Raw genomic sequence first — 19,577 nt, forward strand, 5'->3', positions numbered from 1 at the left:
CAGAGGCCAACTAGTTCAACAAATCCCACGAAACTCAAAGCAAGGGCAGCTACAGCAGGTCGCTCGGCACCTTTTCCAGTCAAGCTTCCAGTCAATTTCCAAGACTGCAGATCCCACAGCCTCCCTAAGTGCCTGCCCCAGCGTTTAAATACCTTCACGTGGAGAACATTTTTCTTTATGGCCAGTGAGAATTTCTTCACTGTGACTTGTGACTGCTGGCTGCTGTCCTTGTGGTCCATACCTCTACATGGAGCATTTCTGTCTTCTCTACACCCTCAGGTTATATACCTGAAGAGAGCCATAAGATTCCCCTGAAACTTCTCTTACCAAGGCCAAACAAATTTGGGTTTCCCAGCCTCTCCTCATGCGTGATGTACTTCAGCCCCCTGCACATGCTTGGAGCCGCCCTCTGGATTTGCTTCAGCAAGTCCATGTCTCCTGTCCTTCAGAGACCAAACCTGGGCACGGTGCTCCAAGGGCAACATCCTGAGTGCCAAAAAGAGGCGAACAATCACCCTGCGCATCTGCTGGCTGCACTCTTGCTATTGCAGCACGCTTGGCCTTATTACCTATTTCTGCAACATCATCTTGTGCTTATCAGGCGGTGAGGCTTCACTTTCCACAAAAGCCTTCCACGTCAGCAGATGAACTAAACTCTACTCACAATGCCTGCTGGAGGCATCTGCTTCCAGTGCTCCCCCAGGCACACCGATGAGTGCGTCCAAGCTGCACACGAGCAATTCAAACCGCTTTCTGCACATAGAGGGCAGAAAGATCACATTAAGATGATGACACTTGTTCTCTTGTGAATGAGTTTGCTTACCTGAGGCCCTTCTTGTACATGTCAAACGGTAACCGATTTGTAACATGCTACCCTCTGAACCCTAGCAACGTGTTCTCATCAGCAGAGAAACGAAGCCAGAGCCACCTCTGCGCATCTGCACCGCCTTGATGGAATCAAAAACTCCAGAGGCTGGTGTTTCATGCAGTTCCACGTGAGCTACAGACCGCTACAACGGCCTCACGAAACCTTGGAGCTGCCAGCTTTATGAAACAAATCCGATGGAGGCCCATCACCAAACGCTGAACAGAACCTTATGGAGAGGCCACACACGGGACTAACAAAGCCAAAGTGCAATTATTCTGAGTCGTGGAAAAAGGCTGGCTGCCTAACTCCACAGTGCAAACACACGCTCGATTTCCATGAGGAACTACAGTTTAATGTCTCATAAGTTATCAGGCAAGGGAAGCTTACCAAGTTCCACTCCTAACACAAGGGATGGCCCCCTCAGAGAAGAAGGCAGAGTTCAGAAGAAACAGCCTAACTTTGAATGAGTTTTGGAATTAAGATCAAGCTGCAGCTACCGGGCACCACACTCATGAGCCACACAGCCTCTTGCTGGAACCAGATGAAAGCTCTGCCAATGCACACACGATATCAGATGTTAGTTTCCAAGCGATGGCTACCATAAAAAGCTATTAACAGACAACTGATCAAGTGGCTGGGGAAACAACAGCTGAAGCAGAAAACTCTGATTTTAATCTTACAGCAGCAGGACCAACACGCAGCTCGGCTGGCAGCCCAGCAAGGGTAGCAGCAACAATCCCAGAGCAGCTGCTATAGAGACTCACGAACCCAGGTGCACTGCCCTGGGCATTTGTAAATCACAGCCCTTCCCCAGCCAGAAGAAACCATTTCCAGAGGTGCATCTGGCAAGACAAACCTTATGTATTGGAATTACGGCTGACGGAGAAATTATCTCAGGTTTTTTTTTTTAACTCGGTTGAGCATTTTGAGCTGGGAGGGCCTTTAGGGGATGTGGCTGCAGTCTGTGAGCTCTCAGACCCTCCACTTCGATAAAGTGGAGATCTCCGTGAAAGCGCTGGTGGCACTTTACCAGGGAAACGTCTCTCACCGAGGATGAGGCTATGCTTCGATGCTCTGCGCAGGAAGGAGTAGGTAACTCAGTGGTTCAAGTAACTTCACAGATGATGAAGGATTCGAGAGCCCTGTCAGAGACAGGGCACCAAACGTAACAGCAACTAGGAAAGCAGAGAGACAAGGGTTTATAGATACCAGCTACTTGTATAAACAGAAGCTTGCAGAACAAAAGGAAGCTAGAAAAGTAGTTTCTATTAACAGAATTGCAATCTGTCCCTTCTCCAGCCAGTCTTAGCCAAAACCACCAAATTTAATTAGTCCTAAGATAAAAGGACTAAGTGACAGCAGAGCAGTAATTTTCAACTCATCGCAAAATTTCAAAGTTTCACGGCATTTTGCCTCGAGAACTGATTCATTGATTTCTCAACTTAACACATCACTTTTTATAGCTCTTATGGGAGGATGGCTCACAGAAATGGTCTTTTAGGAGCTATCATGACAGTTTTCGTCAATTACTAAAGCACTCAAGGATTTCAGACTCTTGCCAGCCTCGGAGCTTTAGCTGCTTGCAGCAAGCAGACTGCTTTTCAGGTATTTGCAGAAACTTGTGTCACATGTGCTGTTGAACACCTCCAGCTTCACTAACTTCCCCAATCTTTGGCACCACTCTGCAACTTTCAACCACCTCCTAAGACATTCCTTTCATACCAAAAGAAATTGCTGTATTTCTTCCTCTGGGAGGATTACTAATGACCACTAAATTCTCCTTCACTCCCAACCACTTCATGTCTTGCTTTGTATCTTCCTCGCTTTTCCCTGCTTTTCTCAAAACACCATCTTCCAGAGAAGTAAAATCCCTCCTTCTGAGCATAGCTTTACTTTTCTCTCTATCCAGGCTCAATAAAACTATTTTATGAGAATGCATTTTTAGTTTGTACAATCTTGCTGAAGTTTTATGCGTATCTATCATGAAAGAACTCAGACCCAAATCACTTTGGGTTAAAACAACGGTATTGGGAACTGTATTTCCTGAGCATGTATGATGTTTCTACATTTAAAGGACAACAGACCCTGGGGATGGTCTAGCATTTTGTTCTTCATCTGTATCTACCTACATGTATACATAAACAGACACCTCTCCTCCCAGGGAGGAAGCTGACGAATGTGAAATCTTCAAGTGGTACACTGGAATCATAAATCAAGAAAAAACAACCCCAACACAGCCAGGCACTCAGGAGAGGTAGTCTGGAGCGTGACTGTGCGGTGAGCCTGGCAGAAGGAATCCTGCAGTTGCAGAGGGTGAGCTGCTTTTCTCCCTGTGGCAAACTTCAGAAAGGTTCTTGTCTGGACCTTTCCAGTTGGGACTACAGATGCACAAGTCTGAAAATTCAAGTAGTCTTTCGAAACATTCTCATTCTGCAGCTGTGATACAAGAATGAATAGAGCTGGAGTTTACCAAAAAGCTAAAACAACTCCTTAACCGGGGAGCACAATATCCTTGCAGAGTGGCAAAGTGTCAAGTGTCAAGTCCAGCTCTTTATGCTAGGCAAAATACAGTTTGAAGTTTTGGTAGTGCAAGTTCAGCCTTTTTACACAAGAAATGTGATACAGCCTGAAGTAATCAATCCCAAAGCAGGTAAAAAAGGGAAATGCCTAGTTCATCTAAGCAGAAAGCCCCAAGGTTATGAAAACCTTCATCAGTTTCTGCTCATCAATAAGCAACATGTCACAGAACATGCTTTTTGACAGAGCCTCAAGATGCTATATAACAGTACTTAAAGATGCAGAGCTTTAAGGGAGAAAACATCCATACGGTATTTTCCCCCTCTAACCCTGCAGAGCTGCCTATTCCACAAGATACGTAGAGGAAAAACATGGAGAGAGGGGAAAAAAAATAAAAGGAGAAAAGGAGGAGGGGGAAGAGAAGGAAAATTTGAGAGATGCCTCATAACTCTAGCAGGAAGGCAATTATGAGCAGATTACAATTGATTTTCTATCTGCGTGCTAACTGGAAATGAGCAGGGGGGTAAGAAAAATGACTCCACTTCTTGTTACACCATCTTACCTCTGCTCTTCTTATACACTACTTTCAACATACAAATTAGTAACTAAAAAGCAGTAAGTGTCAATTCTTTCAAGCATAAAAAAAAAGAGGCTTGTTCAGCTAATGGGTTACTCACTTCAAACATATGGCAGTGGTAGTACATTCACTGTAAATATTTAGCATGCTTGAAGGTGGGAGGCATTTTAAACATAACTACGCAGTACACAGTAAGAAATATAACACATAACTATACAATAACTTCAGTCCAAGGACTGAAACATTTCAGTCTTTTCACAGAAACAGCTCACTACGGTCTATGTACAACATCTGTTTCTTCTGGTACCTCAGATATAGTTTCCAGTATCACAAGACACGAAAAAAGAAGTGTAACCACCTTCATCACTAATAAGGCCACTGGGCAGCTGCCATGGCAACAAACACTACGGAAATGAGTGAACAAGGAAATATCTCCTGAATAACAACAACAAAAAAACCCACCCCATCCACTACTTCCTAGCTACATGTGGGACACTGCTTCACCGAACAGCAAAAGCAGCAGAATAATATTTACAGAACAGGAAAAAGGTAAATTTTACGCCATAACCTTACATATCCCATTTCCAACCTTCCCTTTGATTACTGTAACTCTCTACCCCCACCCCTTTTACTACTGTCATTCTTTTTCAGGTAGCTCAGCTTTTAAGAATTAATTAAAATACAGGGTGAGATCCATGGTTAGTAGCTGAGGCTAGAAAATTCAGATTAGGATCTGTTATAATTAAAAAAAAGCATAAGCAGTGAAAAATCTACAGACTTGAAGTACCGAAGGGGGTAGATTTTTTTTTACTATTATGATTTTTTCCAAAGTATTCGTTCAAGCCAGAAGTTACAGAGCTGATGCAGAAAATACTGAACAAGATTGTGACTTTATTAACGTAAGAAATTAACCTAAATGACATGTGCCCTTTCTACCAAGCACTGAGGTTTTTTTCCTTTTTTTTTTTTTTAATCTGTAGCCATTTCTGAATACAACAAAAACCGACCTGAGCCAAGCAAGTTCCTCATTTCACTTCAAGTTGACTTTGAATTGTCCTGTTTCAGCTTGCTTAAGGAGTATTTTCAGCTGCATGTAGGATATGTAAGATGTCAGTGAAGAAAATCTTGTAAGGTTTTTCACTTACCTATGTAAAATTAAACAGCAAATGGTTTCATCAAATACTGAACTGAGTCTCCAGTCTTTTCAAGTCTCATCAACTGCTAGCCTAGTTTTCTTCAAAGAAATAAACAGCTCTGGAATACCAATAACATTTTAAACACTTGGTACAATCCAGAAAAGCGAGCAGTGAAATCACTCCAGTGGACTGTTACTCAGCTCAGTGTTCAGCCTAAAATGCACAATATACACAGATGAGTCAAGTCTAGATAATCCTTCATGCTCTGTCTGGTTGAATGTATAGGGCTTGCTTTTAAATTGCATACCTTAAATAAACTCCACTTTTCTTTGCATTTATATCAGAAGACCACATTTCTTTAAAGCTTCTCGAATTGGAGATGCCTAAAATTTTTTTGGGAAGTTCTATCTACCAGGACCTCATAAATTATAACTGTTTTTCTAAAAGGATCAAAAATGGTAATGTTTATTGTAAGACCACTGAGTAACTGCTGTCCTATAGATGTCTAGTTTAGTAGTAACAGTGAAATGGGCACATTGGACTGAAACCATAAACACAGCAAGGTTTGTAGGGGGATGAGATACCTTTAATTGGTTCAACTATCTCCACTAGAAAAAAAAAGTTTTTGATTTCTCAACACTAATCATTCTAATTAATGAAAAAGAAGGGGAAGGGAGAAGGAAGAGGAAGCACATTTACCTGTAAAAGTAATGTAAGCATACTAAAATAGCTGTGAACTTGTTTTGCACTGAGATAACAAATTCTCTTCAAAACGACAGCATGCTTGAATTTTGATCTGCTCACTACTTTACACTTTGTTGAGGTGGAATCTCATCTCAGAGCATCCTCATACAGAAAAAAAAAAAAAAAAAGTTTGTTAAGATTTATCTAATTCTGTCCCAGAAGAGGGTTATAGTAAGCTCATTGGATTGCTCTATGGGCACATGCCAGGTGGCAACGAGACAGTGGAAGAGGCAGCATCCCGGCACTTTGCAAACCCAGACATGAACGGTTTATTTTCTTTCCAGATCAAATGTACACCCAGCACTTTCTGAAGCACATTATTAATTGTGTAACACGAAGATTCCCAATTACGAACTACAGCTCCACTTTGCAAACACAGACCAAGAGGACAGGACACAGCACTTTAACGCTTCTCCTGGTGGAGAAGCGAGACCCAACGTTTAGCGGGATGGCTTGACTGGCTGAAGCCAACTTTCAGCAACAATATCTAACGTGGGCTACCTGGCCTTACCACAACCACCAAGCCGTGGCCAGGCACAGGACTGCCAGACGGGACCGGCTGCTGTGGGTGCTGCACAAACACAGCAGCCGAGTTTCCTTGCCGGAGGGCATTGTAAAATAACGTCACGGTGCCACAAATGCAACTGTACATGCCCGACGTTACTCATACCCGTCTGCAGAATGAAGTCCAAAACACACAGGTGAATGGAAATTATTATTTTTTTTTTTCTAAAGAGAAACTGCACCTGGAAAGGCTCGGCTGGACCTGGAAATGATTCAGGCGGTGCTCTCAGAGGTGGCTGCCTACCACGGGGGTGGCTACACGTCCTGCACAGCCCACAAGCGCGGAGTGAAGCCCCCCGCCGCCCTGACTTATTAAAAATAACAATAAAAAAGGGGAACGGCGGGGCGAGCAGAGGACCCGATCCAACTTTCTAATTCCCTCCGGGGCTCCGAGCGCCCGCCGAGCGGGGCAGGGGCACCCCGGGACCCCCGGGCCGGCAGCGCGGGGCCCCGGGGCCGAGGGACGGCGCCGTCTCCTACCTCCACCGAGCTGCTCCTCCTCCTCCTCCTCCTCCTCCTCGTCCTCTGCCGCCCGTGCGACCTCAGGGAGGCGCCGGGGGCAGGGCCGTGTTTACCCGCACGCCGGCCCGGCCCCAGCAATGGGCGGCCCCGGGGCCGCCGCTGCCGCCATGGCCGCCACCGCCCCCCCGTCCCCCCGGCACCCACCTGGCCGCCATGCGGGGCGGAGGCCGGCCCGCCCCGCCAAGGTCGCCGCCACCTCGCCCACCGCCACCGCCCGCCTCATGGCCTCAGCCCGCCTGGCCCCCGAGCCCAGCCGCCGCCTCTTCCTCTTCCTCCTCCTCCTCCTTCTCCTCCTCCTCCTCCTGCCGGGCGGCACCTGCCGGTGAGGGACCGGGCGAGGCCGGCGGTGGGTGCCATGGTGCCGCCCCCGAGGCACCCACACGTTACCCCAGTGCTGGAGGGGGGGCTCCGTGCTGAACCCCCCCGGCCGTGGCAGCGGCGCGGCCTGGGCGTGTGGTCCTCCAGGCCCGCCCGGCTGCCATCGGCGAGGTGCTGACAGACAGAGCTTTGCGACCGGAGTCTCCTCGTACCTCACTGTCCTTGGCTTTACAGGTGGAGGAGCAGAGACGGAAGAGCTCTTTGGCAAGGACCGCAAACGGAGTCTGTGGCAGAGTTGGTACAAAGCTCAGTTTCCGTCCCATGTTCTAAATAGGGGGTGTTTCCTCCCACCCCGCTGTTACTTGTGTGGAGATGAAGTAATCCATCTACCTCGCACCAGCCTACGGTGCCTTCTGTGTTCGTGCAGACGTGGCTGCGCGCCAGGAAGGTGGTTAGAAGATATGAATGAAGCGATGATGTTGCGGTTGTGGCTTGCTAGCTGACTGAGCGTATACACGATATGACATAAAGCCATCGCTACTCACAGGCGCAAAGTGTGTATGTAATCGATAGTCACTCACAGAATCACAGAATCGTCTAGGTTGGAAGAGACCTCCAAGATCACCGAGTCCAACCCCTGACCTAACACTAACAAGTCCTACACTAAACCATATCGCTAAGCTCTACATCTAAACGTCTTTTAAAGACCTCCAGGGATGGTGACTCAACCACTTCCCTGGGCAGCCCATTCCAATGCCTACTCATATCCTACTACTGAAGTTTGTAAAGAATTCTTCGGGCACCCAGCAGAAAATGGGCTACATTTCTGAATTTTGCATGTAATAAATCCTATGCAGAAATATCAGCCTGAAATGCCGTTCTGCAGGTTTCATTTTTCCAATAAAATGTGATAGATTTACTTAGAACATTCTAGAGAAACAGAGCCGTGTCACTTTCCTATATATATTTCAATAAAGCTTCCCTCATAGAGCTGACAGAGTCTATAAGCAGGATGACATGATTTTGTCTATTCTACTATTCAGCACAAGATTTGCTCAGTTTCTCAGTGTATCTCATCCCCAGTTTGCTTGAGCATGATTTGGAAGATTCGGCTCGGTGCAAGAGGCTATCTGTGGTTTACTCCTTGGCTGTGCAGAGTTTGAGACCTCTACTAAAAAAAAAACAATGCTTGTACCCTTAGTCCCAGACATGCTGATGCTGTTTCAGAAATGTCAGAGTGGTGTCCAAATGCAACTAAGAATATTAATTTAGAAGAGGAAATTAGTGAAAGCAAGACTAAAGAATTAGACACTTGCAGTTCCACTTTGCTGCTTATTATGGAAGGCTTTGCTGGTGATTGAGGAGTGTATGAGTCAGTTAAAAGCACTGCGGCACTGAAGAAAATGATTCGCAATTATCAGAAGAAGAGAGAGAGACTGGAATTGATTTTGAAACTACTTAAAGTCACAAGAGAGTTTCACATTAACTTTTTTCCTTAGTGAACTCTAGTTCCCAGTGAGTTTGTCTAAAAGATCTTTTTGACCTCATCTCCTGTTTCAGATTATGTAAACCTCCAGTACCTTTGTAACTGATTAAAATGTGCTCATTGTAAGCGTGAGTTAAGTTTGCTCAAACGTGAGTTTAAATGAAATGAGCTGCTTGATGTCACTGGGTTGCTTATTGGCAAAATCCCATTTCCCCTCTATTGACTTAAGTAGCAAGTTGCTTCCAAATTAAAATAGAAGTGTGGGAGTCGGAATCCAAGATTTTTCTGTCCCATGATCGCAAACCCCAAATATAGCAGCAGTACCTGGAAGGGAACGTTGTAGGAGTTAAAAGTCTTCCTCTTGGTAGGACAGTCAGGTGCTGGGAATTCATACGCCTCCAGAACTTCCGATGCCTCTCTTCTCACTCTGAGTTTGCTTCCCCATTATATGTTCACTGTTCTTCCCACACCACTGTTTTTCAGGTTTTGCTGAAACTCAGGACTTCAGTAGCTCGTCTGGGACTTTCACATGTTGCACAACCCTTTCCTGGTACGTAAACGGAGGAAAAAGTTGTTATTAATAACTGACAGTGCACTCGTGAGCATAATCAGTGCTTAAAAAAGAAGAGGGAAAACAGGACCCGCTGCCCCGTGCTGGAACCAGAATCTCCTTCATTTCCAGAATCTGTACTTACATCACTATAATGTAACAATACAGAATCAGATAAGTTTATAAACAGTACATTTTCTCTGAAACCATCTGTCTTCCTGTACATGTTAACTCTAATTTCCCTTGCCTTCTTTATGAATCTCTGTTAAGTCAGGTTGGCTTTAGCAACTTTGCATCACAGCTGCCTTTTTTTTTTTTAAATTAAAAAGTGCATATTAATATTTTCAAAGTTTGTTTACTTTCTCAAATGTGCTGTGCATTTATTCTGCCATGTCTGCTCTCCCCATACTAGCTACAGCTTTTTTCCATGACTTGAATATTTTCTGCCTGTTGGACAGAAAATGCCTCTTTTATTCCTGCAGTTGTCCAACAAGCTGCCCTGTAAGTGAACCTACTCACCCTCTTGTCCTGGGAAACCTGTGTTAAGCGCCTTCCTCCACACCAGTCCACTTCTTTCAGTTAGTCCTTGCTCAAAACTCTCTTGATCCGGCTTGTTCTCATCAGATGTGCCAGAGCAGATAATGGATTTCAACAGAGCGATTGTTAGTGCTTGTTGCCTTTATTTTATAACTGCTGCTTTACTTTAAGATCCTAAATGGTAAGTCTATTTCCCGCTGGCCACCTGCTTCAATATTTTGAGTACCTTTTGCAAGTAGACCCTCATCCTTTCCTTTTTTTTTTCTTCACTAAAACACAATTGTGGTCCCTGGTTCCAAACAGGCATCCTTAAAACATCTAGATGATTCGTCAGCTCTTGCTTTAGCCTCCCACTGTCATTATTTTCCCTTTTCAGCCACCACGTTTTGTCCAGTTACTTTTTCATCTCAGATCCTTGTGCTGCTTCTGCCATGATTTGCGTAGAAAAGCCTACATACTTGCTATGACAAAGCTGCTACGACAATGTACATTTTGTTAATTTATGTTACCACAGCAACTGAGTCATGCAAAGATGTAATGTCACGTTGTTTGATACTGTACCTTGGTATGCTCATAGAAAGCTAGGGAAACGGGGTCTGTGCAGAGCTGCTATGGAACTGGGGCTGAAAAAGTTAGATAACCATACCTACAGAGTATATGTCAAGGGTTTGTGTCAAAATGGATGCACCACATAAGATCCTCTAGGAATCTAGATTCGGTTCTGTTCAGTTCTGGGAGGAATTGCAGACATACTGGAGGAGGGGGGTAGCGTCTTGAGAAATACAAAACTGGTCTAAAAAACAAGGCATAACTTGTGGGGAGGACAAAAGCAAGCTGCTTAACTTAGGCAGGTATTAAAAATTGCACAAACTCAGGAAGAAGAACAACTGGTGAAAAAGTAACCATTCAGAAATAAATCTGGAGTCTACTGTAAGCCATAAGTTTAACATGAATCAGCAATGTGCTTTTGTGGGAAAAATAGTAAACATCCCAGGAAGATGTATGTGCAGGACGCGATCCATGGTCTTTGCAGTATTGGTAGGATATCAGCAGAAGAGTTGGTTTTGTGCACCATAGCCCAGGAAGGATGGGAGCCAACAGGAGACAGTGCAGGTGGCAACAAGAACAAGCAGAGGGTCAGGAAGACGAAAGGAGCTGGAGCTGTTGGACTAAATAAAAGAGGGCAGGGGAAAGACATGCTAAGGGTCGTCATGTACTTTTAAGTACATGCCGTTGCAAAGAGGAAGGGAATAATCTATTCTTGGGTAGGTAGAGTAAGATGTAATGGATCTAAATTGCATCACGGAGGAAAAGCTTTTTTAATGGTAACATTAGTGAGGCACAGCTTTATGTTATGGAGGGTGTAGTAGTGTCTCCATTACTGGATGTCTTTAAGGATGTGCTGGACAAGTAGTAAGTACTATTGATCTGGCATTGGAATTGGAGGATGGATTAGGTGACTAATCCAAGTCCATCGCAGAGGTATTTTTCTGTGATTACACATACTCTGAGGCTCCTCATTAATCACCGTTCATTTATCCAGTCCCATTGTACATTCTGTTTTCTTTTCAAGTAGGATCCGCAGTCATTCCTGTGCCCATTGGAGGGCAAAAAAATGTTTTGTCCCATTTTTCTCTTGAGTATAGTCAAAGACCCAAGCTTTTCTCATTTTCTTGGCAGCCCGCGAGAGACACGGGTTGGTGACTTGTACAGCAGTTAGCTGCTGAGGTAACTGATAATTTCATGTGAGTCAAACATGCAATAAAAATTATTTAGATGACTGTTTCAGTCTATTCAAACACGTTCAACATAAACCCTACATAATGTTAACATAAATCTGATGTTCTTTGGACATATACTAGATAGAATCACTCCATTTGTAAAATGTTATTGGTATTCCAAACCTAGCTCATGCACACACTCCTAAATTCCCCTATTTTCTCTGCCAGGAGCTCATAGGAGTTTTTAATGGAAACCGTGATGTGTTACTTGTTTTCTAGGTAGCATTTTCTTTTAAATTTTAAATTAAAACTGAATTACAATTTAAAAATGTAGTTTAATACCCACTTACACATTTCAATTTAACATAAATAGCTTATACCAAGAACAATGACCATTTGTTTACTTGTTAGATCTGATCAACAGAGAGCATGCATGATAGGTTTGCTATTTTCTGACCAGGCTATCTAGTCTAAGTAGATATTACTTGCTTCTACAAACTTTTGCTGCTACAGCCTTAAATTAGCATGTCTGCGAGTGTAGACCCAGGCACATTTTGGGCACCCTGGAATAAAAATGCTATTGTGGTAAATGCCAACGCTGAATACATCACTTATGGAGCTTTTAAAGACAATGTCCATTAAGAGATTAAACCTACATTTTTTCCCATTAAAGATAACTTTGGAAAATTGGATGGCCATTTTATCCTTTCAAAGAACGGAGATTTTCTTTCTGTACTTATTTCCTGCTAAAGATTAAAAGTGTGCTTTTCTGCACAGAATATGTATTGCCCATTTCTTTTACCTGCACAGGTCTGTGTACTTGCACCTCTGCTGACCACCGTATTTGTAGCAATGTGGAAAAAGAAGCAGGGGATAAAGGGGAAAAAATTCCATGATCTTTTTTTTTTGAGGTCATAAAAACTAAAATCCAGTGAGGAAGAACTATTGACCTCATGTGAGGCAAAGGACATTGGGGTTATAATGAACACGTCAGTGTTCAACAGTGGCTGAAAGAAATCGGTATTAAAAAAGAATAAAAACCAGAAAGCATCATTATGCCACTGTACACGTGTATGGTGCTCCAGGGTTTTGGATGCTCCAAGCAGTTCTCACCTCTGTATCTCAAAAGAGACACAGTAGAAGCAGGGGAAAGTGATGCAGATGGTCAGGGATGTGGAGCAGCTTCTCCATGAGGCAACAGGCACTCTTCAGTCTGCACAGGACACACAGCCAGGTGAGGGTATGAGAGAGACCTGTGAACCATGGATGGCATGAAAAACATCAATAGAGCGTAACTATTTGTTGTCCCTCTTCATATAGGAATTAGGGAGCATCAGATGAAATTGTCAGATGTCAAGTTTCAGAGTAACAGAAGGAGAAATTCCCTGAAACTACCAATGTTTTCCAAAAACAAGCAGAGTCATTCATGGAATAAAAATCCCTCTAGAGCTATTGAAAACCGAGGAGCAGAGAGCTCTGTTTCAGCAAGTCCCTAAGACAGCACTGAGCCATAAGCTCCCTGCTGGAGCTTTTTATGTTTGTTTGGTTCTTGTGCTTGGCAGAGGACTTCATCAGCTGGCTGCTGCCAGAGAAAGATACGGGGCTGGGCTAAGACCTGTGTCCCAGCGCAAACGTTCATCCTTTAATGTTTATTAGCCTGTTTACTGGGAAAGGCTCTGAAACACTTCGACTTGTCCAGGGCTGTGCTCCTGCAGCCTTACAGCACTGTGGGAGACAGTGAGACTGGGAGGTGATCAAAAGGATAATCAGGAGGCAGAAATCTGCCTTTGACGAGTCAGCATTTTTTTTTTTAGTTAAAAAAGAAAGAAAAAAAGGCTGCCTCATACATCTGTGGATGCAGACAAGCGTGGCCTGCATTATCACCTTCCCCCTCATCGTGAAAAAAACAAGCAAAACCCTGAGGCTTTTTGAAGCCACGAGATGTGTCAGTAACGCTGGGGTGGGGGAGCCAGAGAAGTAATTCCCTGGCTGTGCCTGTGGGAGAGTGAACCGAGCAAATGCAAGCTCCTTCCTGCAGCTGGGAGCCATCGCTTGGGGGATCCCTGAAGTGGGTCAGGGCAGGTCAGAGGCGCGGGCTGCAAAAATTCCACAGCACCAGCAGGAAGGAGAATTACTCACTGTCAGCGTATCCAGGGGCATGATTGAAAACCGAGGGGAATCTTCTTCCTAGCAGAGAACAGGAAAGCAGGAATCTGACGTTCGGAAAATGCTGATGGGCTTTCGCTTAGCAGGATGTGAGCACGTCGGCTTCTGGAGCCCAGAAAGGACAGGAGGCACCTCGAGCTTGTTGGGAAGCTGTGAGGCACGGCATAGCCAGAGGAACATCGGTGCTGGGGGTGTTCCTCATGCCAAAGGTCCCCTTTTGGCTGGGGAGAGTGCTGGGAGAAGGTGGTGAAGAAACCCAGTGTATGGGGTTTGTCCTTCCTTTAGGAAGGGCTTTATTACCCCATATATTCGTCTGTTGCTTTTAATAGATAAGGCAAAGAAGGAAGATGGGAGAGTGAAATGCCTTCATCCCATTTTTTTTTTTTTTTATTTTGGGTGTCTGTGTATTGAAGCAATGCAAATTTGAACAAAAACAGTTGCTATAGTGTTTCAAGTTTGGAGTCAAAATCCTTTAGAAATGGAGCACTTTTAGATGGAAAAGTTTTACAGAATTTTCGTTATGTAAAATAATTTGAGTTTCCATCTTTATTTGGGCTTTTTGATTCCATGGTTAGGAGAAAAAAGAATCTTTGAAATTTCCTTTAGTTTATCTTAAAATATTTTAAACGCCCAAAATTAAAATGAACAACTGCTTGAGTGATAATTTTCAGATAGTCCAAAGTCAACTAGAATTTCCAGTGAAACTAAACCTGCTTGTCCCTATAAATTCTGTCCAGGACTGGGCTCTCATGTCAAGGAGGTTTGTGCACCAACATCCAGATTCTGTAAAAATAATGCTATACTTTGGATTTCATGTGCAGGAAACTCAAGTGCCCAAACCAGAAGAGGGCTGTGTCTTGCTCCAGCAGCTGGTCCTTTGATTCATTTAATTGTGGCATTAATATTTTGGGGCGTACTGCAATTGTGGCTTTCCTCTGGGGTAAACATTGCTTATGGGAGGTGGGGAGAGGAGATTCACCTGTCACAAGACTAGGAATGTTTTCTGAAAAGCATGTAACAAATTTGAAACTTGGTATCTTTGAAAGAAAAATCAAATCGAAGTGTCCCACTGAATTTGTAAGTAAAATTTTTCTATTGGTAAATTTGACAGATGGCAAAAACTGGCAGAGTGCTGCAGAGGAACAAACTTTTCTGTCCTTCTGCAGCCTCTTAGTCGTCTTCTGTGGTTTCACCTGACAGTATTTTTTATTGTAAGTTTTTTAGCTCAGTGCTGTAGCTGGTTGGTGCTTTTACAAGTTGAAGTGATACAATTTTGTTTCCTTTGTTTTGCTAAATTCTGATCTTACTGACGCAAAAGAAGAGTCAACGCTAGCGTTTTCTTTCCTGATTTTTTTTTCCCCATGTATTTTTCTGCTTCACGATGGCTCAGGGCTGAGCACAGCAGAACAGTTTCCACAGGCGAACAAAATGGCTTTTGGTTGCAGTGAGAATTTATTTTTTCAGGAACTATGCAATTTGACCAAAAGCTGCTAAATACATGATGTTACCATTTTCTTAGTGGTTTTGCCTATTGTTAATGAGAGAGCAGTAGTATCTTCTCTCTTCGTAGTTGCTGTTCTTTATGCATCATCTCCTGAGAGGTAAGAATCTCTACTTCCTTCCCTCAATTTAAATAAATGTTCTGCCCTTTTTTTTTTGAAAAAAAAGTTCTGAAAACAGGCAAGCACTCAACCATCTCCATATTTATATACTTATTCATTGCATTTGAGATGGCAATAGCACGATAGCTGCAACTGAGCATCCAGGTTCTCAGATCCTCCTCTGAGTTATGTTCGCTCTGATTTCTCTTTGTAACAATTTTTGAACTAATGGAACAGTTTCCAGCATATATAGATTGCTCAAGAGGCAATAACAGCTTTATACGTTCACCTTTTTAATGCTCTAGTCTTTGAGCCTTTTGGGGTCTATTACCCACATCTTTGGCCACCTTTGTACATCCTTATGTGCAGAATCATAGAAATCACAGAAAATAGGATGACAAGAGACATCATTTGCCCCCGCTTTATGCTCCACAGCAATATCATCTTCACCTAAATTAGTTCTAAATGTGTTTGTCCTAGCTCTTCTTGAGAACATCTGGTGACGGAGATGCCATACACTCTATAGACAAAATGCTCCAGCACTTACTTGTTCGTACTATTAGAACCATTTCCCTGGGAATTTTTCAAATACTCAGCATGGGATTAATTTTCTAAAACGTAGAGGTCTCCAGGTATATATCTACAAATACTGTAGGTTTCTAAGTTTCTGCTGGAAGTGGAGATCTGGAGCTTGAGTCAGTTGTCTACAGTATGGTGTTTAGAGCTGAGCGGGACAGACCGCCCCTAAAGTCTAACCTATATCCAAAGCTCTTTCTCTCTGTCTCATCTACAGGACATGTATGGTAAGCAGTTTATTCCTTTCCTGTTTGTCACACCCTTTACCCTTATTTGATATTTGTCATGCCGTCTCTCATCTTCTACTGGCGAAACAAGCCCACTGTTTCCTTTAGCATTGTTTGTTCTTAAATCATCCTTTTTGTTCCTCTTTGGGCTCCTTCCATTTGGTTCATGTAGTTCTCATAATAAGGAACTTGAAACTAAGCATGTGGTGGAAGAGAGACTACATAGCATTAAATGTATGCTGTGGGAACCCCAACTTATCTTTTAGGACAGTGAGTGGGGAACTTAAGCAGAGGAAAAGCCCTCTCCCATTACATCACCACCGGAGCAAAAAATTGAATCACACCCCACGCAGCTGTGTGCTGTAAAGCTTGGCACTGGATGTCAGAGAGCCACAGTGCCTGCACAGAGAGCATCAAAATCAGCAAACACCACGTCAGCAAAAGCGTGCTGGTAGATCCTTGATGATATATACAATTATTTAAAAAGAAGCTCACAAAAATAAGATGCCAAAAGTGCTGTTAAGAAACCTACTAGACTGCTAGTTTAAGAAGGTATTGCCTTCATTCTTGATGTGGTGGAGTAAATTTTCAAGTTCACGGGTGGGGGAGGAATATTGAGAGGATTTTTACATATATCTAAAAAGCAAGTGGATCTAAAAATGTACTCCATTGTAGCTCAGTGTTCAGAAATATTACTCTTTTCAGTTCTATTTTTATAAACTGCTTAAATGCTTTATAATAGTTCCATAAAAAATTCATTATTACTATCATACATCTTGTGGGGGATAATTGTTTCTGAATCTTCCAATTGTTCATGTGTCAATCTGTAAGAAACTCAGAACATTTTTTTGATAAAAACGGAACAAACTTCAAGAGGGGAGAGCTGTCTGAGGCCGAAGGTAATATAAAGAAAATGCAAATGACCAAACTGACATTAGGGGTGTGGGAGAATGCATGAGTGTCTGCAAACAGTGCTTGTGTTTGTGGTAATCCATACCATTTTGATTAGTCCTTGATTTTATTAGTGTTATGATACTACTAATACCATAGTTCACATGTAACCTGAGACACAATTCTTCTGCTTCTTCCAATTATTTGATTATAATTTGTTATTTGTGTTAATATTATGCCTACAAGCTTATCAGTGCGAGATCAAGGACTTGCCGTCTGAGGTGTTGACAAACACAAAATGCAGAGAGGATCTGTCCCCTTCATACCTCCTAATTTAGAACAGGTGAAGATAGATGGGTGCCACAGTCAGAGACATGTGATCTGAACAACCATAGATTTTGGAGATCTGAAATGCAATATTTCAAGATTTATATGTAGACAATCCCATTTTTTTCTCATTTGAAATGACTTTTCTACTGAAACTGGATGGTGAGAAAACAAAATCGTCAAAAATGAATTGAAATCTCTTTTTAAACCCAAGTCATTTCATCTTTTTTAAAAGAAGACTTCTTATCCTGATTTGGAGTGGAGAATTTTTTTCAGATCTTTAAACTTTTCCCCAGGAGTCAAAACTGTTTCCCATCTGCCTCTTCCCCATCAGACTGAAGGCTCTTTGGGTCTGATGGCCCAGCCTGTACTAGCACAAGGATGCATACCGTAAACCGTACAGTTCATTTTCATGAACATCGAGCAGTTTTCTAGCCAATTTCCCTGATTTTGACTTCTTCCAAGTAATAATTAATAGCAATTCTAAGTATGCCACTAGTGCCTTTCAAAATTTAGGGTTAGCCATATTGTAGGTGGTCTGTGACAAATGACAGCTTTTCTCTAAAAGCAGCGAGAGGCAATGCTTTGAACAAACTGAAACCATGGCGCCCTGCTTAGCATTTGAGAGCCAGGATGTGGAAAAGGCCCTGACACTGGTTCCCTTTTTCTGTCGTGAAATGTCAGGTTAATTTTAGTTACCGCTGTTGCTTTTACTTGGTGTTTGTTCTATTTGTAGTTGGTCTGAATTTGCTTGAGCATTTGAGGCTGTTGAACCCAAGGCAGAGTGGCATCGAGCAGGCTTGGTTCTGTGTTATTAGAAGATTTGTTACTGTTTAGACACACTGTTGTCGGGTGAAATCTCACCATCTATTAAAAAGCCACAGGGTGCGAAGATTAGCACATTCAAGAGGCATAATGATTTCCAATCTGATTTTTTAGTATGCTCCACTGAAAATTAGCTTGCTTGATTGCTGTGTAAGTGACAATGTGCAATTTGCAAAATTACTTATGCAAAACACGTTATGAAAGGGTGGCATCTTAGGTGGAGGTTAAAAGACAGCTGAAAAGTCCTTTCCTAGCCCAAATATACTTGCACTGTGCTAGACCTACCCTAAAAAGGGTGATTAATTATGTAAATGTCTTGAACTTCCCCCAGATATTCCTGTATTTCAGTGTCTACACACTACATTAACTATAATATATTGTGACCACCATCCTGGTTCAATTAAAAATAAAGTTGCCATTTTTTATTACAGTCCAAAATGAATTTAGCGCCGATCTGGAAGAAGGTACGTAGTGCAGGATGGATAGCAGCCCGTCTGTCAGCAGTCACATGTGGGTTTTCAGTAAATGAGGACTTTGGTGATGTTTCAGCCCTCACAGGTGTCAGGTAAAAATGATTTACACTTGTCCATAAACATGTGCAGCACAGGAAAGGCTCTTCTGCCTCGCTGCTTGTGGCAAATGGAAATGAACACTATTAGGGCCACCATTCTGGGAAGTGCTGAGGGCCTGCCGCACTGGCTGCACCAAAGGCCCCAGGAGCGATACGCCTTCGGTGTAGGCCGCAACGCGGTCTGACTAACAAGTGTAGCCCCAGCTTCCAGAGGTGGTGGAGTTCAGTGAATTGCTGAGTGAAAATGCCTGAAAGAACTCCACAGATCGTGGTGGAGGTTCCACCAGAAACACCCACACTGTGTCCTAACGAGATGCACGTTGGTAACGAAACATTAGCGCAGTTATGGACCCAGCAGGAGTTAGGGAGGTGGGGAAAACAGTCAGGGCCACGTATCTGCCTTCGGTACCAGAACACTCGTGTTCCTGCTTTTAATGAAATCCTGGCCAGTTTGGGACAAGCCTCTATTGCGAAATCCTCAAGATCCAGCTCTTGAAGATGAGGCCAGGCTTGACTTGATGGGGTCTGCTGGGCAGGAGCTATGCTATGAATCCCTTAGCCTATGGTGGTATGTAAATAGGTGCAGAATCTGCTTCTTTTGACTGCAGTTTTTGTTGCTGACTCATTGAGTTTGGATGGATTTGTCATACTAGAGCCGAATCTATCTTGGTGTTTGCTGAGAGGATGAATGCAGAGTCACTTTCCTCCTGGGACAGATGGAAGAAATAGTGAGCTTGGTGCCACAGATCCACATGATGCTACAGGCTGCTTATACTTGAGGATGGCAGGAGCTGCCCAATTGCATCATTAACTTCTTTGATTTCAGCTCATGTCCATTAGTGGTGTTTGGCTC

General features: G+C 43.2%; 1 protein-coding gene across 17 annotated transcripts in view; it reads right to left on the reverse strand.

The window, feature by feature from the left end:
• The window catches only part of ZC3H12C (zinc finger CCCH-type containing 12C), a 50,446-nt gene extending 41,207 nt beyond the window's left edge, over positions 1-9,239 (reverse strand). The window contains exons 1-4 of one of the 17 annotated variants that reach the window (XM_066989809.1): positions 5,798-6,574; positions 5,108-5,311; positions 1,725-2,043; positions 328-753 (exon numbers count right to left, since the gene is read on the reverse strand). In XM_066989809.1, coding sequence (XP_066845910.1) covers positions 328-366 — 39 coding nt within the window. In that variant the 5' untranslated portion in view covers positions 367-753; positions 1,725-2,043; positions 5,108-5,311; positions 5,798-6,574. The other 16 variants (XM_066989810.1, XM_066989812.1, XM_066989811.1 and 13 more) reach the window with 16 other exon arrangements.
• Positions 9,240-19,577: the final 10,338 nt, after the last annotated feature.

The sequence above is a fragment of the Anser cygnoides genome, chromosome 1 (assembly GCF_040182565.1).
Source record: "Anser cygnoides isolate HZ-2024a breed goose chromosome 1, Taihu_goose_T2T_genome, whole genome shotgun sequence".
NCBI lineage: Eukaryota > Metazoa > Chordata > Aves > Anseriformes > Anatidae > Anser > Anser cygnoides.